This window comes from Anomaloglossus baeobatrachus, chromosome 3 (assembly GCF_048569485.1).
Source record: "Anomaloglossus baeobatrachus isolate aAnoBae1 chromosome 3, aAnoBae1.hap1, whole genome shotgun sequence".
Lineage (NCBI taxonomy): Eukaryota > Metazoa > Chordata > Amphibia > Anura > Aromobatidae > Anomaloglossus > Anomaloglossus baeobatrachus.
In genome coordinates, this window is record NC_134355.1 from 38560472 (window position 1) to 38579525 (window position 19054).

General features: G+C 43.4%; 1 protein-coding gene across 1 annotated transcript in view; it reads left to right on the forward strand.

Moving 5' to 3' along the window:
* The window catches only part of USH2A (usherin), a 1098211-nt gene that overhangs the window by 910099 nt on the left and 169058 nt on the right, over positions 1–19054 (forward strand). The window contains exons 55-57 of the mRNA XM_075339131.1: positions 2597–2704; positions 7372–7555; positions 15476–15633. Of these exons, the coding sequence (XP_075195246.1) occupies positions 2597–2704; positions 7372–7555; positions 15476–15633 (450 nt within the window). The remainder of the gene's footprint in view (positions 1–2596; positions 2705–7371; positions 7556–15475; positions 15634–19054) is intronic.

Genomic DNA, 19054 nt, shown 5'->3' on the forward strand with positions numbered 1-19054 from the left:
AATCGTGCTATTATGTGCTATTAAATACACCCATACTCTTATTACAGTAATATAAACCTCTTATCATGCAGATAGCATCATTTGGTGTCTGCAGCTGCAGCTCTGATGTTTACATCCATCCATTCCTCTCCCCTGGCTTCCTGTGCTCACTTACTACAAATTTCATTGCAGTAGCCTATAATCCAGCACTGAGCATGCCCCCTCTATTCTCCACCCTGTGCTGCTGAAGATGTTGGCAATTGTTAGATGGCCAGTACAGCCCTTTAACGGTGTTCGTTATGCAATTTTCTGCGCTTTTCAGCTGGCCACATCAGTGAGTGAATTACCTAAACCCTTTGCTAGGGAAGTGCTGCAATCTGCATTTCAAAAACAAAGGTGTCAGCCCCTGCTATTACTGCTGAATGAAACTGTCAGCTCAGCTTGCGAGGCAGTCTAATTGTGATTCACTCCAAAATGTCTACACCCACCATCAGGAGCCCAGTGACAACTTCCTTCTGTTTTTTTTCCGTTCCGGCCTGATTTCTGTGCTAGAAGAGAAACTATCAGACATAACAGAGGAGGAAAAAGAATCTGCATAAGAATCCAGTACTATGTGATCCCTGCTGAGATGCGCTCATAGAAGCTATACATCCAATACAAGTATATTACAAAATGTATCGTTTTGAAGAGCTATGATATAAGGCAAAGGGGTGAAAAAGTAGTGGAAAACGCCTTTAACAAACTTTGCAAATAGTTAAGAGCAGAAACATCTGTGTCTGTTAATTCCATCCACAATGAAAAATTGTTCTGATAGTTCACTCCTTCGCTTTCTATGTAAATATTATACAGTAAGGCCAGATGCTCATTAGAGGCATTGCTCAAAATATATGTCCCTGTGTTAAAGGAGTTCTCTAGTTTGTGTAGGTAATAACTTGCTGATTAGAGGGGGTCTAATTACAGTGACCCCCAACGGAGATCTTTTTATCCCTGTTGCAACATGGATGTAATGCCTGCCTTGATCAACAGACTCAGGTGGGATGTAATGGATAGACTAGAGGGAAGCCACTCACCAAGCAGGACCCCCAGAACCCTGAAACCCTTTAACCCCTATACAGGGATTTGGAGTTACACAGGGCCCCGGAGATCACTACCTGTGGAAGGCTGCAGTCTGAGAGAGTAGTCGTCAGGCAGGGTCAAACCAGGAATAGCAGAACATCGACAGAATCAACAGAGAAGGACATAATCGGAAAACGTAGCAGAGGTCAAATCCGTATCGGGCAGCAAGCAACAAAAACAGCAGGCAGAAGGGTAGTCAGAAAACACGCAGAAGTCAGCACACAGGAATCACAAAACAGAACAGGGCAGACCAGGACCCAGGAAATCAGAACTATCTCTGGCAGAGGTCAGCAGACAGGAGGGGGAATAAGAAGGGTGTGGTGTCTTCCCATTGGCTGTAGCTGAATGCTGGCAACTTCAGCTGGAAGACACACGCCACCCACAGTCAGCCAGTGGTACTGCAGATCCCAAGATAACCCAGCCCAGTGGATTATCGGAGCCTGCGCCCACTGGTGCCGCTGGCATCGATTCCTCTCCCATCACCAGCACCATCCACGGCAGGAACACGGCGTCGCCTGGCGATCGGAGCAGAAGTCGCTGGAGCAGACTCCGGTGGTGACGTAACAATGGAGCAGTAGTCATACAAGTACACTATAGCTCCATTCTACAGAGGATAAAAGTGCCTTGTTCTGCCGATGAGTCGGACCTTCCATCATCAAGAACTTGCATGCAAGTTTATGGTGGAGCCACGAGTGATCTTTTTGAGCGATCACATGACCTGCTTTGAAATTATACAATATGTTTTGTTAATTACACTGAAACAATTTGTCACGGGTGTCACGTGTGACAGTCATGTAGTTTCTGGCAATAGAAGGTCACAGTGTTTGGCTGCGCAAAATGCTCCTTGACTTTCTACTGTTCCTGCTGTCAGTATTCATTGGTATATGTAGCTTTCCTGCTGGATTTCATCTTTCCCACTTTAGGACCCAGCAGGATCTCACCTTCCACCCAGCTGCTGATCATCAGTATTCTATTGGTGCTTAAATACTCCCTTCTTCCCTAGACTGGTGCTGGTGATATTATTCAGTTCATTCTAGCTTTGGTTGCAAGCAGGTGTCTTGCTCTCATCTATAGCTGAAGCTGAAGCTTGCTGAACTTTTACTTAAGTCATCTGTGGAGAAGCAGTTCATGCATTTTCCCCCTGTGTGTCCTCCTTGTGTCTTCCTTTAGTTTTTAGTGGAGTTGACAAAGAGCTCATGCCAACCGTTCCCTATTTAGGGTCCAGCACTAGGGATACCTAGGGCCCGGTATCCTGCTCAGCGCATAGGTGCGGAACCTATTTAGGGTGGTGAGGGACCCCAGGGACCAGCGGCAGGTTTGGTCAGGAGTCACCATCTCCCCCTTCCCTAGACGCAGAGGTCGCCTTCCCTTACCATTTGCCACTCGTTTCATACTTTCCTGTACCTAGCGTTGCACCATTTTACTACACATAACAAGGTCCATCTCTATTGTATTTTATGGGATTTTTTATTACTTTTTTCTCTTGTTTTCTTTCCTCTAGGCCTTCAGCCATATACACAATATCTCTTCTTCCTCACAGTCTGCACTTCTGTAGGATGCAATAGTAGTGAAACAGTATCAGGTTGGACATCACAAGCCCCTCCTGAAGGTAAGAAGTCCTAAGTAACATATTTGAACCATGCAAACTAAGAATAATTTATCTTTGTCTACCCGGATGGCGGTACCAGAAGGTTTGCCACTGCCTATAGATAAGCTCCACCTGGAGACGGACAATGCAAGAGCTTCATGTATAGCCCCTTCCCCCAAGACCAGGGAGTGACCGAGAATCTGCATTTTATCTGTGACTCTTATCTGTGCGTGTATATTGTTACTTTTTAGCCTTTTTTAGACCTTCAGAAAGAAAACAAAAAGTAAATTCCCCACATTATAATATGACTCTGCTTATACTGCCCCAAACCATACAGCAAAGCTAACTACTGAGTGCCCTACAGGAAACCTCAGCCACCTGTGGCTACTCAAGATATATTTTTTTATCATTATCGATAGTCACATGTAAATAAAATATTATATACAGCAGTTGAAAAAAGTATTGAACATGTCACCAATTTTCTAAGTAAATATATTTGTAAAGGTGCTATTGAAATGAAGTTGGCACTAGATGTCAGTAACAACTCATCCTACCCACACAGGCAAAGAAATCAAACTACAGATGTCCATAAATTTAGTTATGTATAATGATAATAAATTGCACAGGGAAAATTAATTTATTGCTTCATACTAAAGTTTTATTTTTTGTGTACGTGATCTTTATTTGTCAATTATTATTTCAGAGATAATCCTCCTTCTTCAGGACCAAAATCACAACTGATTTTTGTCCTGAAGAAGGAGGATTATCGATGAAACGCTTTGACAAATAAAGAACATCCATCAGCCTGAGTTATAGGATCATTCATTCATTCAACTGAGTTTTAGGATTTCTTTCCCTGCTGCACGGCTTTTAACCTTTTCATCCCCCCACATTGAGAACTTGCTCTACCCCTACATTATACTGCTCTCTGATTAAGTAATCAAAATATTCCGTATAATGCCACTATAATCTAATATATAAAGCTCAGTGTGTGTGTATGTGTGTATGTTTGTATGTATGTGTGTATGTCCACTAAAGGAATCCGCACCGTCACATTTACAATCACGAAATTTTGCACAAACGCCTCATGTGACCCAGGGAACGTCATAGACTATGTTTTGATGGGAAAATTGAACCCGTGCTTTACAGTTACTTTCCAAAATCCTGCAACCATTAAACTGAATGGAGGTGGGAGCTACAAGCTATTAATAGCAACTGTCAGTGGTTGCTATAGGAACAAAATAAACTGTTAGTAAAAGAAGTTCATGTGTGAGGTAATAATATGTCGGTGGTGAGACGGATAGAGAGAGACAGAAAGAGACAGACACAGACAGAGACAGACAGGCAAAGAGACAGACAGGCAAAGAAACAGACAGGCAAAGAGACAGACAGGCAAAGAGACAGACAGGCAAAGAGACAGACAGGCAAAGAGACAGACAGGCAAAGAGACAGACAGGCAAAGAGACAGACTGGCAAAGAGACAGACTGGCAAAGAGACAGACTGGGAAAGAGACAGATGGGCAAAGAGACAGACTTGGAAAGAGACAGACTTGGAAAGAGACAGACGGGGAAAGAGACAGACGGGGAAAGAGACAGACGGGGAAAGAGACAGACGGGGAAAGAGACAGACGGGGAAAGAGACAGACGGGGAAAGAGACAGACGGGGAAAGAGACAGACGGGGAAAGAGACAGACGGGGAAAGAGACAGACACACATATAGAGACAGACATAGAGAGAGAGACAGACAGACACAGAGATGGAGACAGATAGACTGATACAAATACAGACAGAGAGATAGAAACAGACAGACAGAGACATAGACACAGACAGACAAAGAAAGACACAGACAGAGAGACATACAGCGAAACAGAGACTGGGAAAGTGACAGAGAGACAGTTACTATCCCAGGCAACGCCCGGGTACTACAGCTAGTACATTCATAAAGATAAAAAAACCTAATAAGAACCCACAAAGATTCAAATAAAAGGGAATAGTGACCAACTCATAATATAAAACATAAATCTTATTTACTCTTTAACCATTAAAAATATCATATACATAATAAATATAAGGAATAAATACTGGACTGGATTAAGTTCCCAAATGTTAGCTGCGGATTATCAGGTTATAAACTGCCTAGTGCAATGACAATATTCTAATAATAAATAGTTATATACAACAAAGTGCTTAGTGCAGTGACTGTATTTTAATAATGGATAGTTATGTATAAACACATGTTTATGTAAGTGAGAAGGTATTCCCCAGGCTTAAAACATGCCACATAGATATAAATAGATCTAATTTATAAAAAATAGTATGGGGCACTATACCTTTAAATTGGTCAAAGATCCTGTATACCACTAAACCCCGACGCGCGTTTCAAGCGATGTCCTCTTCAGGGGACGCTCAATTTAAATTTAAAGGTATAGTGCCCCCATACTATTTTTATACATTAGATCTATTTATATCTATTTGGCATGTTTTAAGCCTGGGGAATACCTTCTCACTTACATAAACATCTGGTTATATATAACTATCCATTATTAGAATATAGTCACTGCACTAAGCTGTTATGACTCAGTGACCGAGGAGGATCAGAAAAAGGACAAAAAAATCAGGAAACACAGAATGTTACCAGAGTGGTTGAAATCTCAGCAAACTGCCGACCTAACACTGACACACAACTAGAAGTAGCCGTGGGACGTGCCTACGATGACCTGGTCGCCTCGACACAGCCAGAGAACTAATTATTCCTACAGAGAGAAATACAGGAAAGGCTAATCTGCCTCGGAGCAGTCCCCAAAGATATAGATAGCCCCCCCACAAATATAGATGACGGTGATGTAGGAAAACATAATACACAGGTAGAAAACGGATTCAGCAAAGATGAGGCCCAAGCTATCTAAATAGGAACGGACAGAAAAGATCACTGTCTGCAGCCATGCAATACCCTAGAAAAAGAACCAACACTCCTGATATGGAAAAATACTGAGCCCACACGGACTCTCCCCCACTATATCAGTACTCAGGTGTTACTGGGATCCAAACAAAACACTAATATAGTGAAGAGACTGAAATTAGTATCAAGCATGACAAAACAAAATACATAGCAGAATATGGAGCAAGATACACACACTCCCAGCAGGGAATGATCCAACTCCACCCAGAACTCCACACAGGCAAAATCAGGAAATAAGCCTTTGTAGCTAAACAGAAAAAACAACAAAAAAGTGGAAATCACCAGCAGAGGTACAAAAACTAAACTTATCTGAAAGGAGTTCTGGTAGACACAGAAGGAAGGGCTGGCTTCAGAATGTTCTTAGCACACAAGAGACAACATTGAGCACCGGCAAGGAACAAGAGAACACTACTCAGTTATATAGGCCCAGTCAAAACCACCTGATTGCCAATTATCCTCAGCTGTCTGATTTCTATTCCGCAAGCCAACTTCAATACCATCACTGACCACAAGAGGGAGCCCCAAACTGGAACCTAGTTGAAATGTATTCACAACACTAAGCACTTTGTTAGATATAACTATTTATTTTTAGAATATGATCATTATACTAGGCACTTTATAACCTGATAATCCGCAGCTAACATTTGGGAAACTTGATCCAGTCCAGTATTAATTCCTTATATTTATTATGTATAAGATGTTTTTAATGGTTAAAAAAAAAATTATGTGTTCCCATCACCCAATGACTCCAGTTCAAAACACTAACCATGACTTACAAAGCCATGCACAACCTGTCTCCTCCCTAATCTGTGACCTAGTCTCCCGGTACCTACCTGCATGCAACCTCAGATCCTCACAAGATCTCCTTCTCTGCTCCTCTCTTATCTCCTCTTCCCACAATCGCGTACAAGATTTCTCCTGTGCCTCCCCCATACTCTGGAACGCTCTACCTCAGCACATCAGACTCTCCCCTACCGTGGAAAGCTTCAAGAGGAACCTCAAGACCCACCTCTTCCAACAAGCCTACAATCTACAATAACCCTCAGTCCAGTAGACCACTGCGCAACCAGCTCTGTCCTCACCTATTGTACCATCACCCATTCCCTGTAGACTGTGAGCCCTCGCGGGCAGGGTCCTCTCTCCTCCTATACCAGCCTGTTTTGTACTGTTAATGATTGTTGAACGTATACCCTCTTTCACTTGTAAAGCGCCATGGAATAAATGGCGCTATAATAATAAATAATAATAATAATGTTTTATATTATGAATTTGTCACTATTCACTTTTATTTGAATCTTCGTGGGTTCTTATTAGGGGTTTTTTGATCTTTATGCTTGCTGATAAAATAGCAAAAACCTGTGACAGATTCCCTTTCAGGAGCCAAGATCCTCTAAATATCATTGTGTCTCCTCAGCCAAAGCTCCAATGAAAAATCATAAGTAATCTGTGAGTTTTTTTATAGCAATTATTTCTCTGGCTTTTATAGGGGCTCCTGAGACTGTGCTCCCCTGTATGACATCCATATGCCTTTATTAAGTCTTATAAAAGGGATTTTATAAATAGAAAAGCAAACGTTAACATCTTTGCTTCTTTCATTCTTGTTATAAAGCATGTAAAATAAATCTAAGAATGTAATAATAAAAAATAACAACACGATAAAACAATATGTAAAAATACCATCTAAACAAACAGTAAAATAACGGCGTCTTCTGCTCTTTTTATGGTCTAGGAGTTTGGCAGGATCCTCTCCACGTCACAATCAATTCATCAGCGCTGGAACTATATTGGAGGGAACCCGAGAAGCCCAACGGGATGATTTCTGAGTATAGACTGATACGGAACGGGGCAGTCATTTCCACAAGAAGTGGTGAATATCTGAATTTCACCGATATTGGCCTGCAGCCCAACAGCAGGTAATGTTTAACGCTGATCTATATTAAGCTTTCAAGCAATGATTAACAATGATATTGTATCTGGGGTACGGGACAAACAAGACTTTTACTTCCTTTTTAAAAAGGGAAAAATCGTTATTGCTTAATCATTAAAAGACATTGACGAAAACCCCTGCAGGACTTTTGTCATTGCACATATTGAAGAGACGAGTATTGACTGCCGGCTGCTTTCCCTGCAATTCAGTAATAAAAGGAGATCATCCATAAAAACGAAGGAAAGACTTTAGTATAAAAAGTTTAGCCGCTATTTAAAGTCTAAAAAACATCCTCCCGTCGTAGACAATATTTAAAGGGACAGCGCAGATAATGACTAATAGTCAATATTTGTAAACTGTATGTATTCTTTTTATTATATCTATGTATTTATTATCTGGTATGTACCGTATAATTAGCACCAAGAAATCCCACAGCTCACATTCACATCAATTTTTGCCAATCCTAAATTGTTACACTTGCTTGCACGTAGTTATTCAAGCTCATGTTCCAGCACCATAATCCAAGAGTAATACTAAGACGCCATGTTGGAATATAACTCTAGGTCTACGGCTAACACCATCATGGAATAAAATGATCATATAATTCATGGTCTCAAGGAGTCTATATCTGTTCTCTACTTATTACTAAGTGTGCGAGGACCCCCTCAAACTTATGACTTGCCTGACACCAACTATGGGCCATCAAAGTTCTGATCCTGGAAAAATCCTTTAAAAGGGCTATCCATGGGATCAAGCGTGGACATACCATTGGTGCAACATGTGCAGCCGCACAAGAGCTCAAGAGAAAAGGAAAAATCTGCAGTCTTGTATGGACGCTGCACAGGATCAAGGGCACCTGTCACAGAGGTGTCATGGCCGCTGAAATTCCAGTGGCAGCGATTTGTTATAAAATCTCAGAGATTGGCAGCACATGTTATATTTGACCGTTTCCTGTTTCTGCTGCTGCAGACACTAGGACCCTGGGAATCTGTCAGTTTTTCCTCTCAGTTTCCAGCCTCTGACTCCCTTTATAAACCTCACCCTGAGGGGATTTGGGTGCAGTTTATAGTTTTGTTCCTTGCTGATTTCTGGAGAGGTCGTCTTATGTTGCCCCAGACTTCTGTAATTGCTGCGGTTCAGATAAGTGTTGTCTTTTGCTATTTACCAGGGCTCTGGTGATAGCTTTTGTGTTTCCCCTGTATCATTCCCTTGTGTCTTCCTTTAGTGATAGTGGTGTTGACGAATAGCTCCAACCGGTTTGCCTAGGGCTGAGGTATTCCTGCGCAGCGACATGTGCGGAACCTGTATAGGGCTGGTGAGGGCAGTGAGGGTGAGCTGCAGGTTGTTATCAGGGGTCATAACTTCCCCCCTTTCACTAGCGACTCTCTTAACCCCTTAACGACCTATGACATACTAGGTACGTCATGGATCGTGTAAGGTTAATTCCCGCCCCCTGCCGTGGGCAGGTTGCGGCGATCCGCGCACATATCAGCTGTTTTCAACAGCTGACATGTGTGCATGCTAATCCCGAGTGGAATCGCTTCCACCCGCGATTATTAACCCCTTACATCTCGCTGCCAAAATCGGTCAGCGAGATGTATATGCGCGCCACCATTACAGTGACTTACCCCGCCCCCATCGGAAGTCATGTGACATGATCACGTGACTTTCGGTGGTTGCCATGGTAGCACAGGGTCATGTGAAAAGCCGGCATTGAAAATAAAGGACCATATCTGCAGTTCTCAGCTCTGTAGCTATGATCTGGAGATATGGAAGAGAAATCGGATTGCTGATCGCTATAGCCCCCTAGGGGGACTAGTAAAATAAAAAAAGTTAAAAAAAATTTTAAACATTTTAAAAAAAAAATAAAAAAACCTAAAGGTTCAAATCACCCCCCTTTCACCCCATTGAAAATTAAAGGGTTAAAAAAATAAAAAATATATTTGGTATCGCCGCATTCAGAAATGCCCGATCTATCAAAATATAAAATCAATTAATCTGATTGGTAAACGGCGAGAGGCAAAAAAAATTCCAAACGCCAAAATTTCGTTTTTTGGTCTCTGCAAATTTTGGTCAAAATGCAATAACAGGAGATCAAAACGTAGCATCTGCGCAAAAATTGTAGCATTAGAAACATCAGTTCGAGATGCAAAAAATAAGGCATCACTGAGCCATAGATCCAGAAAAATGAGAACGCTACGGGTTTTGGAAAATGGCGCAAAACGTGCGCCACTTTTTTTGGACAAGCTTGTGAATTTTTTTTAATCCCTTAAGTACAAGTAAACCTATATACGTTTTGGTGTCTTCAAACTCGCACTGACCTCAGGCATCACAATGGCACATCAGTTTTACCGTATAGTGAACACGGTGAATAAAATATCCCCAAAACTATTGTGCGATCACACTTTTTTTGCAATTTTTCCGAACTTGGAATTTTTTTGCCATTTTACAGTACAATATATGGTAAAACTTATAGTTTCATTTAAAAGTACAACTCGTCCCGCAAAAAACAAGCCCTTATTTGGCAAGATTGACGGAAAAATAAAAACGTTACGGATCACGGAAGAAAGAGATGAAAAAAAAAACAAAACGGAAAAACACAAAATGCCCGGGGGCTGAAGGGGTTAATAAGGTTTATTATTTGGCTACGCATTTCGAGGATGAGCTTTCCTCTTAATCAGGCACATATACAACTGTTGTATATGTGCCTGATGAAGAGGGCTGATCGTACTCGAAACACATAGCCAATAATAAACCTTTGTAATAGAGACCTGGTTGGTGGTCCCCTTCATCTTGTGTAGAGTCCACACAAGACCACCAATTTCTCCTTTTCTTTGGTTCAGGACCTATCTGTAGGATAGGTCATCAATAGTGATGGGCGAATATTAACTATTCGTGTTTGGATTATTTATAATAAAGCCCAAAATACTAATCCAGTATTCGTCATGAATAACGAACCTAATGCAAGTCAATGGGGAACCTGAATATTTTTCTAGGAAATCTTTATGAAAAATGCTTGGGTTCCCCATTGACTTGCATTGGGTTAGTTATTCGTGACGAACACCGGAATAGAACTTTGGGATTTGTTATGAATAATCCGAACACGAGTCGATACTATCCGCCCATCTCTAGTCACGAAATATCACATCGGTGGGGTCCAACATCCCAATGGATGAGCTGCTATCTGCTATAATTCTGAATAGATGTAAATAATGGTCAAAGGTGGAATGGCACAGATTCACATGTTGTTTAGTGGCCGATCCTGGCTACTGCACCTTGTCTCTTAGACAACCCCTTTAAGTGTGTATAGAAGTGGTTGTTGTAGATGCTAACTCCTGCTTCACTAACAGAGGGAAAGTTTTGCGCTCCACTCTCAGGATGAATGGGTGGGTTTCAGAACTTTGACCTCCATCGATTATACTCCTGTGTATAGATGATAAAGGTTTCATCGTTTCATAGTGTTTAAGGTTGAAGGTAGACTAATCCATCGAGTTCAACCCATGGCCTAACCTAACTGTGGCACAATCCCTTTAAGGTGCGTTCTGGTTTAATTTAATCTCTATGACCTAGAGATGAGTGAATCTTTCGGTAATTAAATTTTCAAGCTTTGCCAAATTTGTCCAATAAAAGTGATTAATAGCCAATCGATTTGCTGCAAATCGCAGGTCTTGCAAAGCCTCCAAGATGTGTGTAACACTCTGAGGTTTCCTAGGACTGTAATGATCACTTTTCCAGCTCTTTAGAGTAAGCAAAGCCTTAGTAATGTCACAATGAGCTCTACATATATGGCTATAGGTAAAAGGTTGGTAACTGTTTATCACTGCTTTGCTGTCACACACTATAGGGTACTTTACACGCTGCGATATCGGTATCGATATTGCTAGCGAGCGTACCCACCCCCGTCGGTTGTGCATCACAGACAAATCGCTGCCCGTGGCGCACAACCTCATTAGGAGCCGTCACACGTACTTACCTGCCTAGCGACGTCGCCTCCTTTCTAAGGGGGCAGTTCATTTGGTGTCACAGCGGCGTCACTAAGCGGCCGCCCAATAGATGCGGAGGGGCGGAGATGAGCGGCTGGAACATGCTGCCGACCTCCTTCCTTCCGCATTCCCACTGGATGCAGGTGAGCGATTGTTCCTCGTTCCTGCGTTGTCACACATAATGATTTTTGGTAAGTAAACGACCTCTCCAGGACCAACGATTTTCACCTCTTTTGCGATCGTTTACGGTCGCTCAAAGGTGTTACACGCTACGATGTCGCTAACGACGCCGTATGTGCGTCACAAACACCGTGACCCCGACGATATATCGTTAGTGATATCGTAGCGTGTAAGTGGCCCTTATCTGTACAGTTTTTTTTTTTTTTGTTTTCTCTCCTAATATGAATGTCTAAGTTGTGATGACTTCTATTATCTACATTCACCATAAAAATAGGTGCTGCATTCCCTGCCTTTGCTTTTATACAGACCATGATAGTCCATCCTGATTGATTGTGCAATATCATGTATACTGATACACAAAACAGACCACCACCATTTTAACCCAAGCATAATATTATATGAGCCAAAGACGCCTCACAGGACCTAAGATGCGATGCTATGGGCATGCCTATAATACCTTACAGGTACACCAACGAGCAAAAGGGTAACAATGTTTGACCTTTTGACTTTCAGGCTCCATATCTCACCATCCACTACAGCTTTAAGCGTGAGACGACCTTCATTTTATAGACAATCATTTTGGCTATCTCATACATAAATTTGACTTTGAACTATTTAGAATATAATTAGTTATACAGAGTCTTGTCATGTCTCTGCATTGTTAGTTCTTTGTTTCTGGTGGTAGAACAATCTTTTTCTTCCTGTATACTACAAATTATAATCTGTCCTCACATTCAGTAATAGCTCAGTGTGTTATTAGGTTGATTCCCAAGTGAAAAGTCACTGGTTAGAATCGAGGATCAGCCATGAAGAAGATTTCCCAAGAAAAGAGAAGCAGCAGCATCCAGCCCATCGATAGCGGTCTCTCGGGAAAGAGAATTGCAAAAAGGCATAATGTGATGAGGCCATGACAGGTGGAAGAATAAAAAATGAAGTCTGTCCATCCTTTCAAGAGCCAAGAGGTGGACGTCCAGGCAAAATATCGGAGTCAACAAGTCTGCTCATCACAAGGTCTATCAATTCTGGGGAGACAAACCCGGCAGTGGAGGCGGCTCATATGCTTCATAATAGTGAGATCACAGATGTCCATGTAAGCACCGGGCGACACACGTTACACAAGTCTGGAATGGTGGTCAGAAAAAAAAGGGAGAAGCCTCAACTTCAATATCATCATAAGAAACGTAAGCTCGTGTCTGAAAATAACTACGAAAAGTGGGAGATTGGAAATGGGTGATTTGAAGGGATGCGACGAAAGTCAATAGATGGCTCTGATGGGCAAATGGGTCTGGAAGAAACTAGGGAAAAAGGGGCTAACAGATCGAGAAAGTGAAGGAACTGTCAAGTACGGTGGTGGAAGCCTTATGATATAGAGTTGTTTCACAAACAAAACTGTTGGATTCTTGACCAGGATCGATGGTGGTCTCAATGCTGACATATATGTGAGTATTTTACAAGACGAGTTACTTCATACACTCGAGTACTATGGGTATGAAAAGGACGATGTAGTGTTCCAGCAGGACAATGACCCGAAGCCTACAACAAGATTGGAGAAGAAATGGTTCAATGACAATGAAGTAGAGGTGCTGGATTTTCCCCAGAGGCCCCCGAACTCAACTCAATCCAACACTTGTGGGTGGAGTTGTAGAAAAAGCTGTATACAACGCCAAGTGAGTAGACCAGTATACACCAACATTGGGAACGTGTAGAAGAGACCTGGGATAGATTTTGGTTGAAACATGCATGAATCTGATTGAGAGCCCAGAAGGATTCAGGCAGTGCTGAAAGCCAAAGGTGGATTTACAAAATACTAACAAAATAATAAAAATTTAAATTTGGATTTTTTTAGGAGCAAAACAGTAACAATGCAGTGATATGACAAGAATCTGCATAACTAATCATATGCTAAATAGCTGCAAGCCACATTTATAAATGAGATTGCCGAGATGATAAAGTCTGTAAAATGAAGGTTGTCTCATGTTGAAAGTTGTAGTGAATGGTGAGATATGGAGATTAAAGTCAAAAGTTGCAAACATTGTTACCCTTTTGTTCTTCGGTGTACCTGCAAGGCATTTGTGGGAAAGCTGACAGCACTGAACTTCTCTGGCTCATACAATATTCTCTTTTGCTTAAAATGGCAGTAGTCTTTTTTTTGGTGATTCGCATGAATCGAATTGCAAATTGCTTCCTAAATGTAAGTTAAGCCAATTTTATAAATAGTGTTCATTAAAAAATGTCTAATCTAATTTATCTAGCTGAATGATCTGCAAGCAAGTTGTAAATTCATGTGAAGTTCCTGATACTAATGGTTTTCTGATCTCCCCTCCTTTTTCTTACGCGTACTTTGCACGCTGCGACATCGCTAGCTGATGCTAGCGATGTGCGGCGCGATAGCACCCGCCCCTGTCGCACATGCGATTTCTTGTGGTTCCTGCCATAGCGAACATTATCGCTACGGCAGCTTCACACGCACATACCTTGTCGGCGACGCCGCGGTGACTGCCGAACAATCCCTCCTTCAAGGGGGAGGAGCGTTTGACGTCACCACGACGTCACTAAGCGGCCGGCCAATAGAAGCAGAGGGGCGGAGATGAGCGGGACGTAACATCCCGCCCACCTCCTTCCTTCCACATTGGCGGCGGGACGCAGGTAAGGAGATGTTTGTCGGTCCTGCGGCTTCACACACAGCGATGTATGCTGCCGCAGGAGCGACAAACAACATCGAATCAACAACAGGACTGACATTATGGAAATGAACGACGTGACACAGATCAACGATTTTTGACTGTTTCACGCCCGTTCATCGTCGCTCCTAGGATTTACACATTGCGATGTCGCTACTGGCGCCGGATGTGCGTCACAACAACCGTGACCCCGACGATATTTCAGTAGCTATGTCGCAATGTGAAAAGTACCCCTTAGTGTTAGGGTTACTTTGCACGTTGCGACATCGCTACTGCGATATCGTCGGGGTCAAATCGAAAGTGACGCACATCCGGCGCCAGTAACGATGTTGCAACGTGTAAAGTCTACATGCGCCGATAAACGATCGCAAAAGTGTAGTTTATCGGCAATCTGTGTAGTGTCGGACATTTTCATAATGTCGGACCGATAGGTGATACGATGTTGTTCCTCGTTCCTGCAGCAGCACACATCGCTGTGTGTGAAGCCGCAGGAGCGAGGAACATTTCCTTACCTGCGTCCCGCCGGCAATGCGGAAGGAAGGAGGTGGGCGGGATGTTTACGTCCCGCTCATCTCCGCCCCTCCACTTCTATTGGCCGCCTGCCGTGTGACGTCGCTATGACGCCGCACGACCCGCCCCTTTAGGAAGGAGACGGGTCGCCAGCCAGAGCAACGTCGCAGGGCAGGTAAGTGCGTGTGAAGCTGCCGTAGCGATAATGTTCGCTATGGCAGCTATCACTAGATATTGCATGTGCGACGGGGGCGGGTACTATCGCGCTCGACATCGCTAGCATCGGCTAGCGATGTCACAGCGTGCAAAGTACCCCTTTGATATAGTAGCAAGGAGGGGGAGGGCAAGAGGACAAAAAGTATTGGGCATATTGAAATCCAACATGCCCTTCCTTCTTTTCCCCGTTGCCATCAGGGATGAGTCAGGATGTCCCTGTAATGGCAGGACAGTCCAATATCTGGTGTCTATGGCAACTTTTAGTTTGGTGCTCAAAAGGATTGGTTTTATCTATATCTAGTATTACTAATTACCATATAAATCTTTTTTTTCTAGTTATTTCTACCAGCTGGAAGCCCAAAATGAAGCAGGAAGCAACATCAGCCATGTCTATATGGTAGAAACGCCAGTGGAAACGCCAGAGCAAATACCTGTTCCATATAATATCACTGTCCTGGGACCATATTCTGCATTTGTGGCTTGGGAAGATCCAGGTATATTTATTCATTAATACATCTAAAAAAATAAATACAGTAATAAAATTATCATAAAATTATCAGCAATGAAACATATACTTGTCACAGGGTGTATGGAGATAGGACAGGGGCCCCTAAACTGGCCCTCAGACTTCGACCCTGTGCTGTCCCTTATCTCGGAGGTAGGTTTGATGGTAGCCAGGTCTAAGCCCCCAGCATGACCCTAATTCCTGTCCGGGTTCTGATCTTACTCCTTCTCTCCCACACCCTCGGGGTGGGCCAGAAAAACAAACAAAACCCCAACAAAACAACACGGAGAAGGGAGAACGGAAACTCATACAACCAGCACTCAAAACACACAGGAGAGACAATATGTGTATTGGGGAGTAACGAAAAAGGGGAGGAAGAAATGTACAACAGGGGAACGCTCACAACATTCAAAAGCGCAGCATGGATCACCATGAACAGGAGAAACGCCAAGACCGGGATCACTGGAGCTCTGCTGAAGCTATAATCGGCGCATACAGGAAGGAAGCTGTGCACTAAACACGGAGGAGACAGCTGCACTTGGCAATCAGTAGCCTGAGCTCTCAGGTCCTGCTCACCAGTCTGCAGTGATTAACTCCTGCAGGGCTGAAGACCAGTGACCTTGAACCAGCCGACGCCTGGCTCTTGCTGAACAAACCAGAAATTTCAGGTTGCTTGTCAGACTCAGTAGTGTGAACAGAGTCTGACGCCATTGTGCCAGCAGATGTGCAGAGCTGAACACCACATGATAGAACCAACAACCAAAGTTAATCTTCTTATGAACTGGGTTACCCTCAAAGTCAAATTTGGAAAGACCACTATTCTCATCTGATATATTGAGTGTTGATCAACAATATTATAATTCAATTAGTGCATTTTATTACTAATCAAATGTATGTTTTTTTGTGATATACTTCATTGCATTATTTTGCTTCCTTCTCTCTCAAGCACTATTGTGCAGTGCTGTTTTAACTGCTTAGTTCCAGCTTCCTAAGAATCTGCTTTCAGTGGCTGCTTAGCAAGAATCCCTACTCGGAATTAAGGCCCCGTTACACGCAGCGACGTATCTAATGATATATTGCCGGGGTCACGGATTCCGTGACGCACATCCGGCATTGTTAGCGACGTCGTTGCGTGTGACACCAACGAGCGGCCGTTAACGATGGAAAATACTCACCAAATCGTCAATCGTTGACACGTCGTTCATTTTCAAAAAATCGTTGATTGTTGAGGACGCAGGTTGTTTGTCGTTCCCGAGGCAGCACACATCGCTACGTGTTACACCTCGGGAACGACAAACTACAGCTTACGTGTGGCTGCCGGCAATGAGGAAGGAAGGAGGAGGGCGGGATGTTACGGCCGCTCATCTCCGCCCCTCTGCTTCTATTGGGCGGCCACTTAGTGACGCCGCTGTGACGCCGCACAAACTGCCCCCCTAGAAAGAAGGCGGTTCGCCGGCCACAGCGACGTCGCTAGGCAGGTAAGTCCGTGTGACGGGTCCTAACAATATTGTGCGCCACGGGCAGCGATTTGCCCGTAGCGCACAAACGACGGGGGCGGGTACGCTCGCTAGCGATATCGCTGCGTGTAAAGCCCCCTTTAGGGACATTCCCTGTCTTCTTAGTCAGGTAAAGGCTTGTTTTCTGATAGTAGAGTGTGGATTCTTACTGAGCAGCAGCTGAAAGAAGATTCTTAGGGAGCTTGAACTAGGCAGTTAAAAGAGCACTACAGCATGGTGCTTGTGGGAGAAGGAAGCAAAATAAGGTAATGAAGTATATTGCAAAAATACATAACTTTGCAAAAGCTGAAAAATAATTAAGTAAAAGAATAATAACTTTTTAAGGTCTGTTTTTATGGGTCAGTACCAAATGTTTGGGGTCTGAATACTAGATAACACTATCCTCATTCAGCATGCATGTTCCAATCAGCCACTGAATAAGCATTTGGCTCCTTCATTAAGCTATTAGTGGCCTGTGGTTGCCAAGTGTTCAGAAATTACAGGGCAGTCAGAAAAATAGGGTGTGAGGATCTGAGTTTGCGCATTGTATTAATCACCTAGGAAGGTTAACGTTGCAGCAATTTTTATTTTTTCCATACATAGTCTCTGGGTAGATGGCCACAATGTGATGCCCCCAGCCCAAACTGGGATCAGTAGTTCCACTGCCCCTGTACCAGGCGATACCCACTGTCTCCCAACTTTTGATTGGCCCACAGCTTCTGTATTTCCCGCCGGTACAGTTTGCAGTCATAGCCTATGCTCCTGTAGATGATGGATACCACGACCGTAGCGCGTGTATCCAGCTCCAGCAGGCAACAATAATGCTTGGGATAGTTCCTCAAATTCACACGATGGCTACTACAACCATAACATGTGTATCCGGTTTCAATCTCTATAGTCCATTCATGTGCACCAGGACCTGGCCGCAACAACAGATCCTCTCCCCTCCAAGTCACAGCACTAAGGCTGGTTTCACACTACGTCTTTTTAACATCCGTTGAAAACGTTATTTTAGCGGAAGTACGGATCCAGTGCAAATGCGTTTTCACTTCAATGCATTTGCAATGGACTCGCGTTAACATCCGTTCACCTGCGTTTGCGTGCGTTATAGTGAGGATCCAGTGACTTGCAGTTTTTTAACATGTTTCAAAAACGCTACTTGTAGCGTTTTTGAGCTGCGTCCAAATACTGCAAATTGCTGGATCCTGACTAAACAGCACGCAAACGCATGTGAACGCTGGCATGCTGATAGACAGGATCCTGCTTTTGTACTGAGCATGCCCAGAAAGTACTGAGCATGCCCAGAACCAGTCTCGCGTGATCTCTCTCTCTCTCCTCCTCCCTCCCTCACCCTCTCTCTCTCTATCTCTGTCTTTCCCCCTTCCTCTCTCCCCCACCTGAGAGCTGCGGACACTCGTAACCAAGGTAAATATCGCGTAACCACTTCTCTTAGTTACCCGATGTTTACGTTGGTTACGTGTGCAGGCCGCCCTGCTCCTAGCAGCTGCAGACACTCGTAACCAAGATAAATATCGGGTATCCAAGCCCGATGTTTACCTTGGTTACCAGCGTCTGCAGCTGTCAGAAGCCGGCTCCCAGTCTAGTTCCCCTCACTCCCGATCACATGACTCCAATGCCCGCCCCTAAACATCCAGTGCAGGATCCTGCAAAATAACAGATGCGTTTGCATACGTTATTTGCTGTAAAAGCAGGATCCGTATTTCCGCTAAAATAACGTTTTCAACGGATGTTAAAAAGACGTAGTGTGAAACCAGCCTAACTCTCCCACTAAACCTGGGGCTTATTGATTTACCTTTCCTGGGATCAGCCCCCTGGATGGATAAACATTTCCAATATGTCATTCAAAGTATGCAGAAGGTTCCAGAAGCCCAGTCAGAAAAGTTGTATACTGGG